Consider the following 14999-nt stretch of genomic DNA (forward strand, 5'->3'; position numbering starts at 1 on the left):
ATAAACTATAAATAATGTCACCCTTATAGACTACAAACTTTTGTATATAGCAGAAAAACTTGACATTAGAAAAAAAATAGGTCTGAAGCTTTTGCAGAATGCACTTTTACATGATGGGACTTAAGTGTTGAGCTGATGAACAACTTTAATACGGGGTTTTTTCTGTAACTTTTTTAAGGCAGGTCCCAATATCAAGTGGTTCTACTCTGCATATAATGCACTATTTCTTGAAAAATAATTTCAGTTAATTACACGGATTGGTACAGCATCCCTTGGAATTGCTTTCTTAAAAGCATGGATTCAGAAAAAAATAACTTTTGCCACATATATGGCTATCAAAGCTACTGCTAAGACTTTCAATCTTAGATCTGAAGTAATACAAAGAAGTCACTTGCTTTATTTTATGATCTTTTAAAGGGAATGTTTGACTTTCCAAAATGAAATGGAGATGCAACAGAGTAAAAAAGAGTTGCAGGGGATTAAAGAGAACTTCTGTACCGTATCTGTAAAAGATGAAGAGGTATCATCGTGTTGTTTCTTACTAATTGCTATATTAATGATTGCTTTTTGTTATGCATAAGTGTTTGGTCATCTGCAAGTCATTTTACTGAATTATTTTCATACTTGCCAAATATCTGTAGCCTTCATATTTCCAAGATTAGAAAACACTGGTATTATTTGTGTTTTTTTAATTCTCGGACACCTTTGTTGGGAATCTCCACTCTGATCACTGTTTCTCCTGAGACCTGATGTGTTGTCAGTTTTATGTAGGTACTGTTACAGTAAGAATAAAGATTAACCAGAACAGGAAGCCATCACATGTGCATGGGAAAGGGAAATTTCCAAGACATGTTTTGGGATTTGGGAGGCCAGCTTGACTTCTTTTTTTAAAAGAAGTTGAAGATATATTTTTTCTCCATTTTTCAAAATTTAAAAAAACCAAACTTTCAATGAAATAAATGAGGATTTTACTTCTCTGGGAACTGTAAGTTCAGATCTACTCTTTATATTTCACTGACTCAATTTGAAATACTGTAACACTATTTTTTTTTCTCTATATTGAGCAAAGCTTTTGTGTATGCTGTGTAAATGTCATATGACTTCTTTCTTAGAAGCTCTTAGACTGGTTTAGAATTAAGCTGTTTCAAGGTTTTGAAAAAGCTTAGACTGTACAATAACATCAAATGAAAATTATTTACCATTCTATTGTGATTAATATTTTTCAGTATTTCATGTTGCCTATTGCATTAGAATTCTGCAAACCCAGCAATGGCAGGTCAGATTCTGTTAATATTCCATCATACTTGGAACTGAAAAAGTTGTTAAATTTAGCTCCAGAAACTATGGCTGATGAAGGCATGTGCAAAGACATGCTCAAAGAAGGTGAGGGTTGGTTTTCTTAAACGCTTGACCTGATTTTCCTTTCATTTGCACACATTTAACACAATCTAGCTCTTTTACATTCAATTCAGTTATGAATTACATCACAGCCTATCAAATGATAATTTCTTTGTATGAGACTACAAACTGTGCTATACCCAAATTTCTGAGTATTAAAAATGTCTCCTCAAGTAGCCAAGGGGAAGTGAACTATTTGCCACTTGGTTCAATCCATGGTTGTGTTGTAATCTTGGAAACAAATGTAACATGAGCTGTGATTCATGATGTCCAGTCTACCATGACTATAATGATATAATGTTGTGTTTTCTTATCTGCAATGAAAATTGTTTTCAGAGACATCCCTAAGAGGATTATATGCAGTACAGTCATACCATATAAATTGCTTATATTACATTGTAATTGCACACATGAAAGCAGATTTCTGGGAAAAAAGGGTTAAATATTTCCATGGATAACAGGAATATTCTAAATGACAGTAGTAATTTCTTAAAAGGAATTTGAGAAAAGTTACTAAATGCTTGTATACTACAGATAAGTACAACTTTAATGACAGTTATTGGCTGGTGGATTGATATCTATGACAGTATTTTGTGCAGTTAAAAGAAAAAAACAGTGCCTGAGTTTTTAAACTTTTGATTAAAAAAAAACAGTTTGAATTAGTTTTGGCAAACAAGTGAGGAAAACCACTTATTTGTGGACAGTAGGCACCTCAAAGAAACAAATTCATGCTTCTGAGAGTGGAGGGTGTGTGCTGAATTCTGTTTCTGATAGGGCAGCAGTTTGAAGTAATCCAGTCTCTCACTGAAGATAAGAACAAAATTTAAAGTGTATATTTGACAAATACATGATTTGACTCTGATACATTTAGTATATCACAACCTACGTGCCACATTCCAAGCTGAATGACCCAACCTCCCAGCAGAGATTTGAGAATTTTGTACATAGATGTCAACCTATTATTCCTTTTTTTCTGTTTTAGTTCTCTTTAGTAGCAAGAGAATCTACGTACGCAAACTCCTGGTAAACTACGTTTAGGCTACCTACTTGTTCCAGAAGTCACATCACTGTAGTCATAAGAACTTTGAATAGTTGAGATAGTGACTGTGCTATATTGTATTTAAAAAAAATATGGCACCTGTAAGAGACAAGACAGAACACTGCTCTGATCATCTACAGCATTTTGGGTTACTAAGCATAACTGTAATTTTTCATAACAAGAGATTATGACGATTCAATAAAAGAATTAAAAGAAAAAAGATGCTCTGACAGGAAAAAGGAATAAATAGTTCATTTATGGCACCTTTTGAAATTTGTTTTCAGCTCTCAAAGCACGAATTACGTACAAAGTGGAAATTTCTAAGTACTGTCCCATACCACAAGAGTGGTCCAGTCATAGCACAAGTATGTTGGAATTCTGTGAGTCAGGTAGGAAGATCTACGTAAATCAAGGGATGGTATTTAAAATAAATTCCTCAAGTGATTGTCCCCATATTCTGTTCTTGGGACTACATACACCATACAGATATAAGATAAGAACGTTTGCTTTGTGTAACCTAGCATTTTGTATCTGCACCATAAGTAGGGAGAAGTGCCATACTCCTTTCAAGAGTTTTAAAAGCTAAACACAATTGACTTTACAGTTCCTTCACGTTCCTTTTGGCTGCAAGTAGTGTCTGTATCTTTCGCACTTGATTAGTTTTTTAGATTTTTTTTTTTTATCTAACAACTTATCTACCCAGAGAGGGCAGAGGAAAGTTCAGGCAGATTGATTAAAATTGTGGAGTCAAAGAGCATAGCTTAATGTTTGTTAAAGTCTTACGTAAATGCTCTCAAAAGAGGGTGATGGAGGACAATTCAGGGAGAAGTACTGAATTACAGGTTCAAAACTCCCGTGCAGACATTTTGGGTTGCAAATGGTTTAGTAATGCTGTGTGATCAGGAAATTAAGTCAGGTAGTCACCATAGCTCTTTTCCACAGAAATAAACTGAAACTGTTGAATATTGGCTAATGTGTGCATTGAATCCTGGTTTCTCCTACACTGGCACCACGAAATCCTTTATAGTTACCCACTTTTAATAGCTTAAAAACTCAGTCAGGCATGCTGGTTACAATGCATACCAATGCCAGACAGGTTTGGTGTCTGACTGTTCAGACTGACTATCCAACCTCAGTTAAGATTTCTTTAGGTTCCAGGTGTAATCTCTCAAAATAATGGAAATTCTTGCCAGTCCTATTGTTTTCACAGTTGGCTGGGTAAGAGAGGCAGAAAAATGGCTATGCTGGTGGCATTTTTCACGTTTAATTTAATGCAGAAAAGCCTGTGCAGAGTGACATTTAAAAATGGCTGTGATCTGGGGAGAGTGCCAATACTTGAATGAAGATATACCTCTCATCCTAATGTATATGCTATCTTGGCAAAAGTCTGTCCATTATTGCATTGGACAGTAACAGTGTTATCCTCCAGTGCATGTTCACTTGCTAGTTTTCCATCCAGCAGTTACTGAAATCCTTGAGAAATTTTGAGTTTTCTCAAGACCAAGACCCCTCTTCTTGTCTCAGTTTCCATATGATTTAAACTGGACTGATGGCTGTCCCCTTCAGGCTTATAACATGACACTCCTGATACTTCATTGTAGTGGGCTTTTGGTAGAGCAATGATACCAGCTCAAAGTATCTGATGTAAAAGCTCAAGGCAAGCTCACCATATGTTGTCCTACTACAACAAAGATAAACTTACAGAATCACAGAATCATCAAGGTTGGAAAAGACCTTTAAGGTCATCAAGTCCAACCATCAACCCAACACCAACATGCCCACTAAACCATATCCTGAACTGTCATGTCTGCATGTTTTTTGAACACTTCCAATGATGGTGGCTCCACCACCTCCCCGGGCAGCCTGTTCCAATGCTTGACCACTCTCTCCATAAGGAAATTTTTCCTAATATCCAGTCTAAACCTAATATCTAGTCTAAAGTCTTAGTTTCTGTCTGGAGATTATTGCCTAATGTGATGAACTGAAATTTGAATCTAGTGAGCTATCTGACTACTCTTTACTTCTAAAGGTTATGATAAGCAGCAGAAGCTTAAGTGCAGCAGATGTGAGCAGTTTGGCACCCTCTTCCTTTACACAGTAATAACAAGTTGTCTATACTTACCTAGGATATTGTCCATTCTTCTGGAGCAGATGAGTAGTCAAACCATCTTGAATTGTTTTTAAAAGAAAGCAATGGCATTAATCTCTATTGCCAGTTTGCTGGCTTAGCTCTGCTGTTGAATCAGGCGAGATTCAGTCATTGGGGCACAGACAGCTTTCATGTTTTTTCATGTTTTTTTTAGTATATAGAATTATTTAGGTTGCAAAAGACCTTTAAGATCATCAAGTCCAACCATTAACCTAACACTGCCAAGTCCACCACTAAATCATGTATCTAACCTCAACATCTATATGTCTTTTAAATACCTCCAGGGATGGTGACTCCACCACCTTTCTGGGCAGCCTGGTCCAATGTGTGACAACCCTTTCAGTGAAGAAATTTTTCCTATCCAATCTAAACCTCCCCTGGTGCAAGTTAAGGCCATTTCCTCTCATCCTATCATTTGTTACTTGGGAGAAGAGACCAAGACCCACCATGCAACAACTTCCTTTCAGGTAGTTGCAGAGAGCAATAAGGTCTTCCCTAAGCCTCCTTCTCTCCAGGCTAAACAACCCCAGATCCCTCAGACACTCCTCACAGGACTTGTGCTCTAGACCTTTCACCAGCTTCACTGCCCTTCTTTGGTCATGCTCCAGCAACTCAATGTCTTTCTTGTAGTGAGAGGTCCAATACAACACAGTGTTTGAGGTGCGGCCTCACCAGTGCTGAGTACGAAGGGACGATGATTTCCCTACTCCTGCTGGCCACACTATTTCTGACACAAGCCAGGATGCTATTGGCCTTCTTGGCCACCTGGACATGCTGCTGGCTTATATTCAGCTGTCGACCAGCACCCCCAGGTCCTTTCTTACCCAAGCCTGGTAGCATTGCATGGGGTTGGTGTGACCCAAGTGCCGGAGTGCAAGACCCAGAACTTACCCTTGTTGAACCTCATACAGTTGACCTCAGCCCATTGATCCAGCCTGTCCAGATCCCTCTGCAGAGCCTTCCTGCCCTCAAGCAGATCAATACTTCTGGCCCAACTTGATGTTGTCAGCAAACATACTGAGGGTGCACTCAATCCCCTCATTCAGATCATATCAAACAGAACTGGCCCCAAAACTGAGACCTGGGGAACACCGCTTGTGACTGGCTGCCAACTGGGTTTAACTCATTCACCACAACTCTTTGCGCCCAGCCATCCAGATAGTTTTTTACACAGCAAAGAGAATGCCCGTCCAAGCCATGAGCAGCCACCTTCTCCAGGATAATGCTGTGGGAACCAGTGTCAAATGTTTAAAAAAAAAGCAGGACAACATCCACAGCCTTTCCCTCATCCACCAAGTGGGTCAACCGAAAGGAGATCAGGTTAGCCAAGCTAAAAGGACCTGCCTTTCATAAACCCACACTGACTAGGCCTGATCACCTGGTTGTCCTCTGTGTGCCGCATGATGGTGCTCAGGATGATCTGCTCCGTAGCCTTCCCTGGCACCGAGGTCAGGCTGACAGGCCTGTAGCTCCCTGGATCCTCCTTCCGGCCCTTCTTGTAGATGGGAGTCATATTTTCTAACCTCCAGTCAACTGGGACCTCTCTGGTTAGCCAGGGCTGCTGATAAATGATTGAAAGTGGCTTGGTGAGCACTTCTGCCAGCTCCCTTGGTACCCTTGGATGGATCCCATCTGGCCCCATAGACCTGTGTGTGCGTCTAAGTGGTGCAGCAGGTCACCAGCCATTTCCCCTTGGATTATGGGGGCTTCACTCTGCTCCCCATCCCTGTCTTCCAGTTCAGGGGGCTGAGCACCCAGCAAAAAAATGGTCTTCCTATTAAAGACTGAGACAAAGAAGGCCTGAAGTACCTCAGCCTTTTCCTCATTCTTTGTCACTATGTTTCCCCTGCATCCAATAAAGGATGGAGATTCTCCTTAGCTCTCCTTTTGTTGCTAATGTATTTATAGAAACATTTTTTATTGTCTTTTATGGCAGTAGACAGGTTAAGTTCTAGTTGGGCTTTGGCCCTTCTAATTTTCTCCCTGCATAAATTTATGGGATCTTTGCAGTCCTCCTGAGTTGCCTGCCCCTTCTTCCAAAGGTCTCCAAACATAAGTTGTGTCCCTCACAAGAACAAGGGCTAGCAATTATGAGACTTCTCCCAGCTGCTTATAGAATATTTCATCTGACTCTTCATCCTGGTTGGGTGGTCTCTAACAAACTCCCACCATGATATCTGCATTGTTGGCCTTCTCCCTGATTCTTACCCATAAACACTCAACTCTATTGTCACTATCATTAAGCTCTAGACAATCAAAACTCTCCCTAACATACAGGGCTACCACACCTCCTCTCCTTCCTTGTCTATCCTTTCTGAAGAGTTTATAGCAATCCGTTGCAGCAGTCCAGTTGTGTGAGTATTTCCACCATGTTCCTGTGACTGGAATTACATGGTAGTTTTGAAACATTTTTTATTGTCTTTTATGGCAGTAGACAGGTTAAGTTCTAGTTGGGCTTTGGCCCTTCTAATTTTCTCCCTGCATAAATTTATGGGATCTTTGCAGTCCTCCTGAGTTGCCTGCCCCTTCTTCCAAAGGTCTCCAAACATAAGTTGTGTCCCTCACAAGAACAAGGGCTAGCAATTATGAGACTTCTCCCAGCTGCTTATAGAATATTTCATCTGACTCTTCATCCTGGTTGGGTGGTCTCTAACAAACTCCCACCATGATATCTGCATTGTTGGCCTTCTCCCTGATTCTTACCCATAAACACTCAACTCTATTGTCACTATCATTAAGCTCTAGACAATCAAAACTCTCCCTAACATACAGGGCTACCACACCTCCTCTCCTTCCTTGTCTATCCTTTCTGAAGAGTTTATAGCAATCCGTTGCAGCAGTCCAGTTGTGTGAGTATTTCCACCATGTTCCTGTGACTGGAATTACATGGTAGTTTTCCTGCTGGACAGTGGCTTCCAACTCCTCCTGTTTGTTATCCATGCTGCGTGCATTGGTGTAGATTCACTATATATGCTGAGACCTGTAGGACAGAGACCTGCAAACCTGTACATACACTGCTAAGACATTGCTTGCTAATGGAAGTTCCTGTATTGGGTGTCAAATTTCAGCAGAGATACCCTACATTCTTCTCCTTCTAATTAATTTTGCTATTTATAAGTTACCAGAAGTTAAATATGTTTGCTTGAACTTGGAGAAGAAACAGTCAAAAAGTAATGCCATTTTCTGTAGATATTTGTTTGCTTTCCTCTCCTGCTAGCTATGGAGATTGTTTACTGATAAAGCGGTTGAGGGACAAGAGAAGTCACTCCATCATTAATGCTCTGAGAAGGGGAATGGCACCTGAGTGTAGGCAGAGTTTAACTAATGTAGCTGGTCAAAGTGTTCCATTCTCAAAGGCAAAAATAACTAGACAAGAATGAATATGAATAGTATTGCTCAAAGAGAAATAATTGTTCTTTTTAGATATGTCAGGAATTTTTGCTGTCCCATTAACTCCTGTCCCATTCAAAGAAAAGTGCTAAATTTGTTTCTCACCACAAAAAACAGTTTGTGAGCTGAAGTTCACAGCAGAAATTCATGGAGCTTTTTTTGTTTTAAGTAAATAGGAAAGAAATTGTACTGATTGGAAGTCTGTTTCTTTCTTTTGTAACCACTTTTCCTTCTTACCTTTTTTTTCCCCCAATGTGTGCTGTATATTCTCTGGCTTTCTAACATTGTCCTTTATCCTTCCTGCCATACAATCTGCTTGTTAGGTCAGACAAGGAGCAGCTGTAAGCAGCTGTGCAGGTGGCTGATTCATAGCCTGCTGTGTGCCAGTTGGCCAAACAATGTGTATATGACGATTGCAGATGCTTACTGCCTGTTGGAATGAATAGGGAATTTGTTACAAGTGTTTTTCCTTATGGAGGCACTTACTTACTTACAATTTTTCTGGCTGTTAGTTTTCACAGAACATGGAGGAACTGTGTTTTTTGTGACCTCTGCTTTCTGGTCAAGCTTAATGAAAAGTATTATTAGAAGAATGCCAGAGAGATGAGTACCCAGGCAATCGTGTAAACAGCCAGTTTTTATGGAATGATTCCAAAATCAATGAAGCTGCAAATTCCTTATTAGATTTGAATAAAAAGCAATAATCCATTAAAATGTCCACATTTAATATGATTGGCAAAAAAGAGATGAAAAGTGACTTGCAGGGGACTTTTAGCATGTCAGGTTTGTTTGTATATTGCTTTAAAAAGATCAGTGGTGTAATTAATTTCAGTGGTCATCCCTAGAAATCACAATGAGTACTAATTCTACTTGAAAGAGTAATTTTGTCTTTAAAACCCTGACTGACTGTTTCTGAAGTTCCTGAGTCCATTCATCCAAATGTTACAGCCAGCACAATATTGTCTGAAGTCTCTCTCTCATCTAAATAACTTCATTTATGTGGAAACCATCTAAGAAGGCCAACAGGGATGAACACTTAATATCAAAACCTCAGCCATAGTACCCGGTGATTTAATTATAAAAATCATCTTACATGGGAAGAATATGTACCCAGAACTACATTACAGAACGCGTAAAGGAATGTCATCTACACATTATTACGCCCAAACTTTCTGGAAATTAAATGTAAAGTATTTGGGGTTTATTGCTTAAATAGTGAATTGTCCCATGAAAATGTTTTGTATTTTAATCCAAAAATTCACTAGTGTAAAATTCCTAAGTATGTGTGTTTCATTCACAAGCAGCTTTGTGATTTAGATTTTTTGTTTTTGTTTTGGATGTGGCTTTATGCAATTTCAAGCTAAATATTTCCCATATCTGAAAGATGAAATGGAAGTACCTTTAACTCCTCCATGCAGACAACAAAGATCATGGGTTAATTTTCTGTGCACAGGACTTCAAGAAGAACCTATTCCTCTTTCTGGTAACAGGTAATGAAAACTTTATCACTTGTAGTAATAAATCCTGTCATAGATCCTCTAAAGCATAAATCCTCAAAATTAGTGCAAGAATAACTTTAGCCTATTTGTGAATTGGTAGTTATGTTCTTTGAGACAGCTGCATATATTTTGTGTTTTCTGTGCATGATCCATACCTGTGGCTTTTCAGAGGAATTTGAAAAAGGAAGTGACAGTCACTACTGTAGACCTCTTTCTCCTGGGGGACTTAATAGCCTGAAAATCCAATCTGCTTTTTGGAGTAGGCAACAGTAAATATGTATGTATATAGCAAGTATGCATATGTGTATATGCATATATTTATACATATGGCAAACACCTATGCTGAGCAAGTATCACCTACAAAATCTCCATAAGAGACAGAAGAAGAAAGTATTGTCTCTGTTTTGGGGGTATCACCCAACAATGGAATTTAAGCCTTTTCATGCTGACAGAGGATAAGGATTGCTTCATTCTTTCCCTCTCATCTTGTTTTTGAGACTAACATTTTTTGCCTTGCTATCTTTCTCGCATACACGAATCATTTAAATATCCTTTTGGGGAGGGAACCATAGTCTAGATAGAATTCTCATTCAGTGCCACTTACTTTATGAATCACCCTTGATGGCTTCTCTCACTCCTTCCTGTTCACCCTGGTGTTGCATGAAGTGACCCTCTATATGGACAAGAAAAAATTTTGATGAATGAACGAACTGAAAATGTAGAGAGAAAGCTGCTCTTTAAAAGGTAGTTTTATATAAATCAAAATTCAAGAGATAATATTGTTAAACTTCATACCTCCAAGTCTTGTTTTATCTTCTTCGTAGGATTTTGATTACAGAGACCTCCAGGGAATTCTTAGAATCTTTCGTATGGCAATCAGAGAAGTATCGGGATAATATGAACTCTCTTTTGCTTGTCGGTAAGGATTTCTAATTGATGGTCACTTTCTAATTGATGTTGAAGAGTTCCATGCACATGGAGGAAATATAGCAAAAAAGATAATGTTATATTACAGAGCACACCTTTTGAGCCGTTGAAGTTTATCCAGTTAATGTAACCCTCTGAAGTTTGGATTATCTAATTCTTTTAGTACATATAAAAAGTTACAGTATGGCAACATAAAAGTTGGTATGTCATGTGTCCTTCTATGGAGGTAATTTGAATGAAGCAAGAGTTTTATTTCGTTATGAAGATATGCAGTTCACTACTACTAATTGTATTCAGTAACTGTGGTAACTGAAACTTGGTAATCTGTTGAACTCTTTTCCGTGAGATATTTTTCCTTAAGTAATGTTTCAAAATGTGTATCAATCAATAGAAAAGCACTGTTAATGGAAAATAATATTATAACTTGACAAGAGCAGAGTTCATGGTAGGAAGCAAAATATACAAAACCAAAATAAGCTGCAGGTTATTTCTCACAGCACCAGAATATGCATTACCGCTGTTCTTTCATTTCATTTTATTTGCCTTCATTTTACAAGTTTTAGGATTAAGTTATGTCTATTGACTTGTTACGTTGTCCAATTCATTTGTACATTCATTTATAGTTGAAAATACTGTATGATAGGCTCATTACTATTTCAGGGGTTTTTTTTCAGGTAAGGATTATGTTAAGTCTTTGTAAGCAATATAAGTAAACCCACAGATAATGAACAAAGTTATTTGTGACTTTAGTAATGCAACTGCACATAGATCTGAAAGAAATTTAACCTGCCAGTTACTCATACATTCAAAAAGTAAAAAGCACATTTGCTCTACTAACACTAGCTGCTTTGCTTTTAAGTCTATTAATGGACACTGAGTTACAAATAGAAGTATAAACAATGGATATATGTAGTAGGTCATCAGTACGTGGGAGCTTTCATTTCCAACATTATATTCTGTTTTCATGTTTCTATATTATTAACATTATATGCTGATTTCTGTTTTTGTAGAGCATCAGACTGTTAAACTTGCATATGAGCGTCATTCACTTACAGAACTAAAGGAAATGCTACCAGCTGAGGTAGAAGCACCAATGCTCAGCTCACTAGAGGAGGGCTGGTGGCTTCATTTGGGTTTAAATCCAGTCTCCATAGAAGCTTTGGAGCAATTAAATATGGACAACAGTAATGCAAACAGTTTGCTTCTTACAGAAGTAGAAACATTCACACGATTTACATCGTATCAGTTAGAAAGTAAGTATCATCTTTTTTTTGCAAAGTGACAAAAAGGCAAAGATAGGTACCTTAACAGAGAAGCACAGAGTGACAGTTACATACCTCCAAGAAGTAACGAAATGGAAGATTTCTTATTCTCAAGAATAAAATGTTTTATAGCAATATGAAATAGCAACACCACTACCATTAAGGTGTACTTTCACAGACTTGGAACAAGCTGTAGGAACAAAAATGTTCAACTGCACAGTTATCTTTTCTATTAATGTGCAGATGAAAAGTAGCCTCCACCAATCATACTATTTTTTAATAAAATAGTTTCATACAGGAGCATTTCTTTACAAATGGTACTTTTGCATTGCAATATTTACCCATATAGTCCTATCTGCAGAAGGTCAGTAGGGAGAGTATGTTACAGTGAAAATTCTTTGGTTTGTGATGCTCTCCAGAGGTTTTTTTATGTTGGCTATGGTTTCAAAAGCAAACCACTCATAAACTTCTGAATTTGTCATGGATCGTTATGCATACTTATAATCAAACATTAACAGAAAATGCAAAAAGTTATTTAAATTTTATTATATGACTATGGCCTGACTGCAAGGCACCAGCTGTAGTTGTAGAACTCCAAGGATTGATAATAACATGATATATTGTGAAACAAATAGGCATCACTCATGAAAAAAACATTTCCACTTAACTGCTTTTTACACACCATAAAGTGTTTCGCTACAGTGTTTAATACGGGTATGCAGCAGCAATGTAAAAAATACCAGTTCCATTGAAGCTTATCTTTAGAGGGAGCTAACTGCATGCTTTACTTCTCTCTTTTCCTCTTAAAAAAAAAAAAATCTGTTAATCTTTTAATATTTCTTCCTAATGAAATGTGTTGCATCCCACTTCCTAGAAATCTAACACCAGTAAGCACCACACAGATGGTGAAAACTTCTCTATAATTATCCAAAATAGTTAACTCCAAACAGGAGAAAGAAAAGAAAAAAAATCTATATTGCAGCACAGAAATTAAATTTTATTTTTTAGGATGGCTTGAAGAGAAGAATTCTGTGACAAACCAGGAGCTGCTTTCTGCTGAAAGGCATCAGTTGGACAAAGTAGTTAATCTTAACATGTCACCCCATACTCAAAGTCAGTACTTTTCCCCACATGAGAGTGCTGCATCATCTACCAAAGTTCACAGTACAAATATGTCTGTGAAAGAGCTTAGTGGAGAAAGCATAAAAAAGAGTAAAGTGGAAGAGACAATTTATTTCTTAAACCAAGAAAAGAATACTCCCAAATTATCTGAATCGGTAAGCTGTAAAGACATGTCTTCTAAACAAGACAACTCAACCAGTAGTCAAAAGCCTGCATCATTTGCACTTGCTACAAAATGGAACAACTGTGATTCTGATCTGAGCGACTTTATCATGCTGAGATCTAAACATACACTCACCCAAAGAGAAGAAAAAGATGATGTAGTTAGTCCTGAAAAAGGTATGTAAACCCAGTTTATTCTGCCATTTTCCCAGGTTTAATTCTGCTCTCTTATACCGGTTACAGTAGATGCTAGTTCATGCTAGTAGATTTATGGGGGAAAAAATCCTTTGAAGTCAATATTTTTATGATCTTCAATGTAGTTGAATTTTCAGCTAATGATCTTACCTTTTGTTTTTTCCTTTAGATATCTTAGTGGGTTTTGTTTGTTTTGGTTGGGGAAGTGCTTTGTTTTTGGGTTTCAGGGGTTTTTTTGGCAGTGGAAGTTGTTTTTAATAAAATAAATATATGAGTTTATTCCTATTCTGACAAAGTAGCTCTAAATGGTACTTACTGCATATCTCTTCTGTCCATATGTTCTGAATCAGTTCTTCTGGCCTCTTTGGAGAAATAGTAGTTATCAACTGTAGTTATCAAATTAATTGTAGTTATCAAATAGTAATTATCAATACTTTTACTTTTGTAGAACCAGCATAGCCTAGACAATGAACAAGAGTTAAAGTTCTTCTATGGAAAGAACCATTTGAGCCAGTTAGTTACCTTGGTGCAAACCCCATCAAACAACGAGGCAGAACGGGTCTTAGGGAAAACAGAAAGTTGTTGGTAGCCCTGTTCTTGCTGATGACAATGCTTATGAAAGAATCTCAGGCTATGCATTGAGCACTGCAGAAATGCAAAAATAGCGGAGAGGGAAAAGAAGTAGAAGAGAGTGCTTACTTGCTTTAAAAAAGAAATATTTGTGACACAAAATATTGGGAGACAGTGACATATTTCCAGATTCACTTTTCAGGATAAAGTTGTACTAAAAAGAATATTTTTCATTTTTTGGACTTGTATGGCAGAACTTTGACAACAACTTTTATTTGTGTTTCAGTTACATGTCCCAGGGAAAAAAAAAAAAAGAAAAAAATTTAAAATGGTTACATAAAAGTTTTCAGAGATAATTCCTATTGGAATATTTATTTAATTGCAAGCTTAAGTAACCTTTTGGAGGAAATTACTTCTTGGTAAATTTAATCTGTTACTGACACTGGTAGACATGCATAAAACACTTCCATGGCCTCAGAAAGCAACAACCCCAATTTTAAAAGTAGATCAAGGTACCTGAACTGAAGTTTTATGCTACCATCTAGTGAACTCGACTAGAACTACATCGCCAAACAAGAATCCAAATGTATTGAAAGACAAGCTATGTTACATTTACAAATAGGTTTGTGGAGATCCAAGTAAGTTAAATGCAGTGTAGAATATGTTTGCAGGTAGACCCTGGTGTTGCAGATCAGTTATGTCTGATATATAGAGAACCTATTGAAATGTATAGGTCTTACCATATTGATGTAGAAATGATGTAAATTATTGTATACTTTTTGTAATAATGAAAAGTTTTTATTAAGGGTCATTTTAAATTTAACTGAAAATAAGAAATGCCAGCACTGCTTGTAGGACTCTCTCTCTATTGTCTTTGTTGTTTGGTTTATTTTTTAAAGATGTCATTCTGTATAATACTTAGTTCAGAAAAAGCACAGGAGGGAAGTAGTAGAAACAGTTCATTGATCCAATTTTGTACCCTGTATAGCTTTTCAAAATCAGGAAGGTTTTTTTAAATTAACTAGAAAATCAGCAATACTTAGGAGACACCTATTCAACCAGAAATAGAGATGCGGAGTTGCCAAAGGAAGCTTTGTGGGCAGAAGCTGTAGCTCATGCATCAGTGTTTATAAGGAAGAAGGGAAGGAGACTCGGAAACACTAACAAGTTGCAAAAGATAGCTATAAGACAGGAGAGGTTGTTATTTTCAGTAAGCAATTTTTCTCTTGCTTTTTTCCCCTGCCATTTGCATCTTCCATGTTCTTTCTGGGTCATTTACAGCATCT

The 14999-nt window shown here is 37.3% G+C and overlaps 1 protein-coding gene across 1 annotated transcript in view; it reads left to right on the plus strand.

The window, feature by feature from the left end:
• Positions 1-415: 415 nt before the first annotated feature.
• LOC104623605 (chromosome unknown open reading frame, human C9orf84) overlaps positions 416-14999 on the plus strand; it is a gene marked incomplete at its 5' end in the record, with an annotated part of 41722 nt that continues 27138 nt past the window's right edge. The window contains 7 exons of the mRNA XM_010290744.1: positions 416-520; positions 1227-1383; positions 2722-2826; positions 9337-9466; positions 10300-10394; positions 11413-11655; positions 12673-13125. Coding sequence (XP_010289046.1) covers positions 416-520; positions 1227-1383; positions 2722-2826; positions 9337-9466; positions 10300-10394; positions 11413-11655; positions 12673-13125 — 1288 coding nt within the window. The remainder of the gene's footprint in view (positions 521-1226; positions 1384-2721; positions 2827-9336; positions 9467-10299; positions 10395-11412; positions 11656-12672; positions 13126-14999) is intronic.

Source organism: Phaethon lepturus, unplaced genomic scaffold, assembly GCF_000687285.1.
Source record: "Phaethon lepturus isolate BGI_N335 unplaced genomic scaffold, ASM68728v1 scaffold6337, whole genome shotgun sequence".
Taxonomy (NCBI): domain Eukaryota; kingdom Metazoa; phylum Chordata; class Aves; order Phaethontiformes; family Phaethontidae; genus Phaethon; species Phaethon lepturus.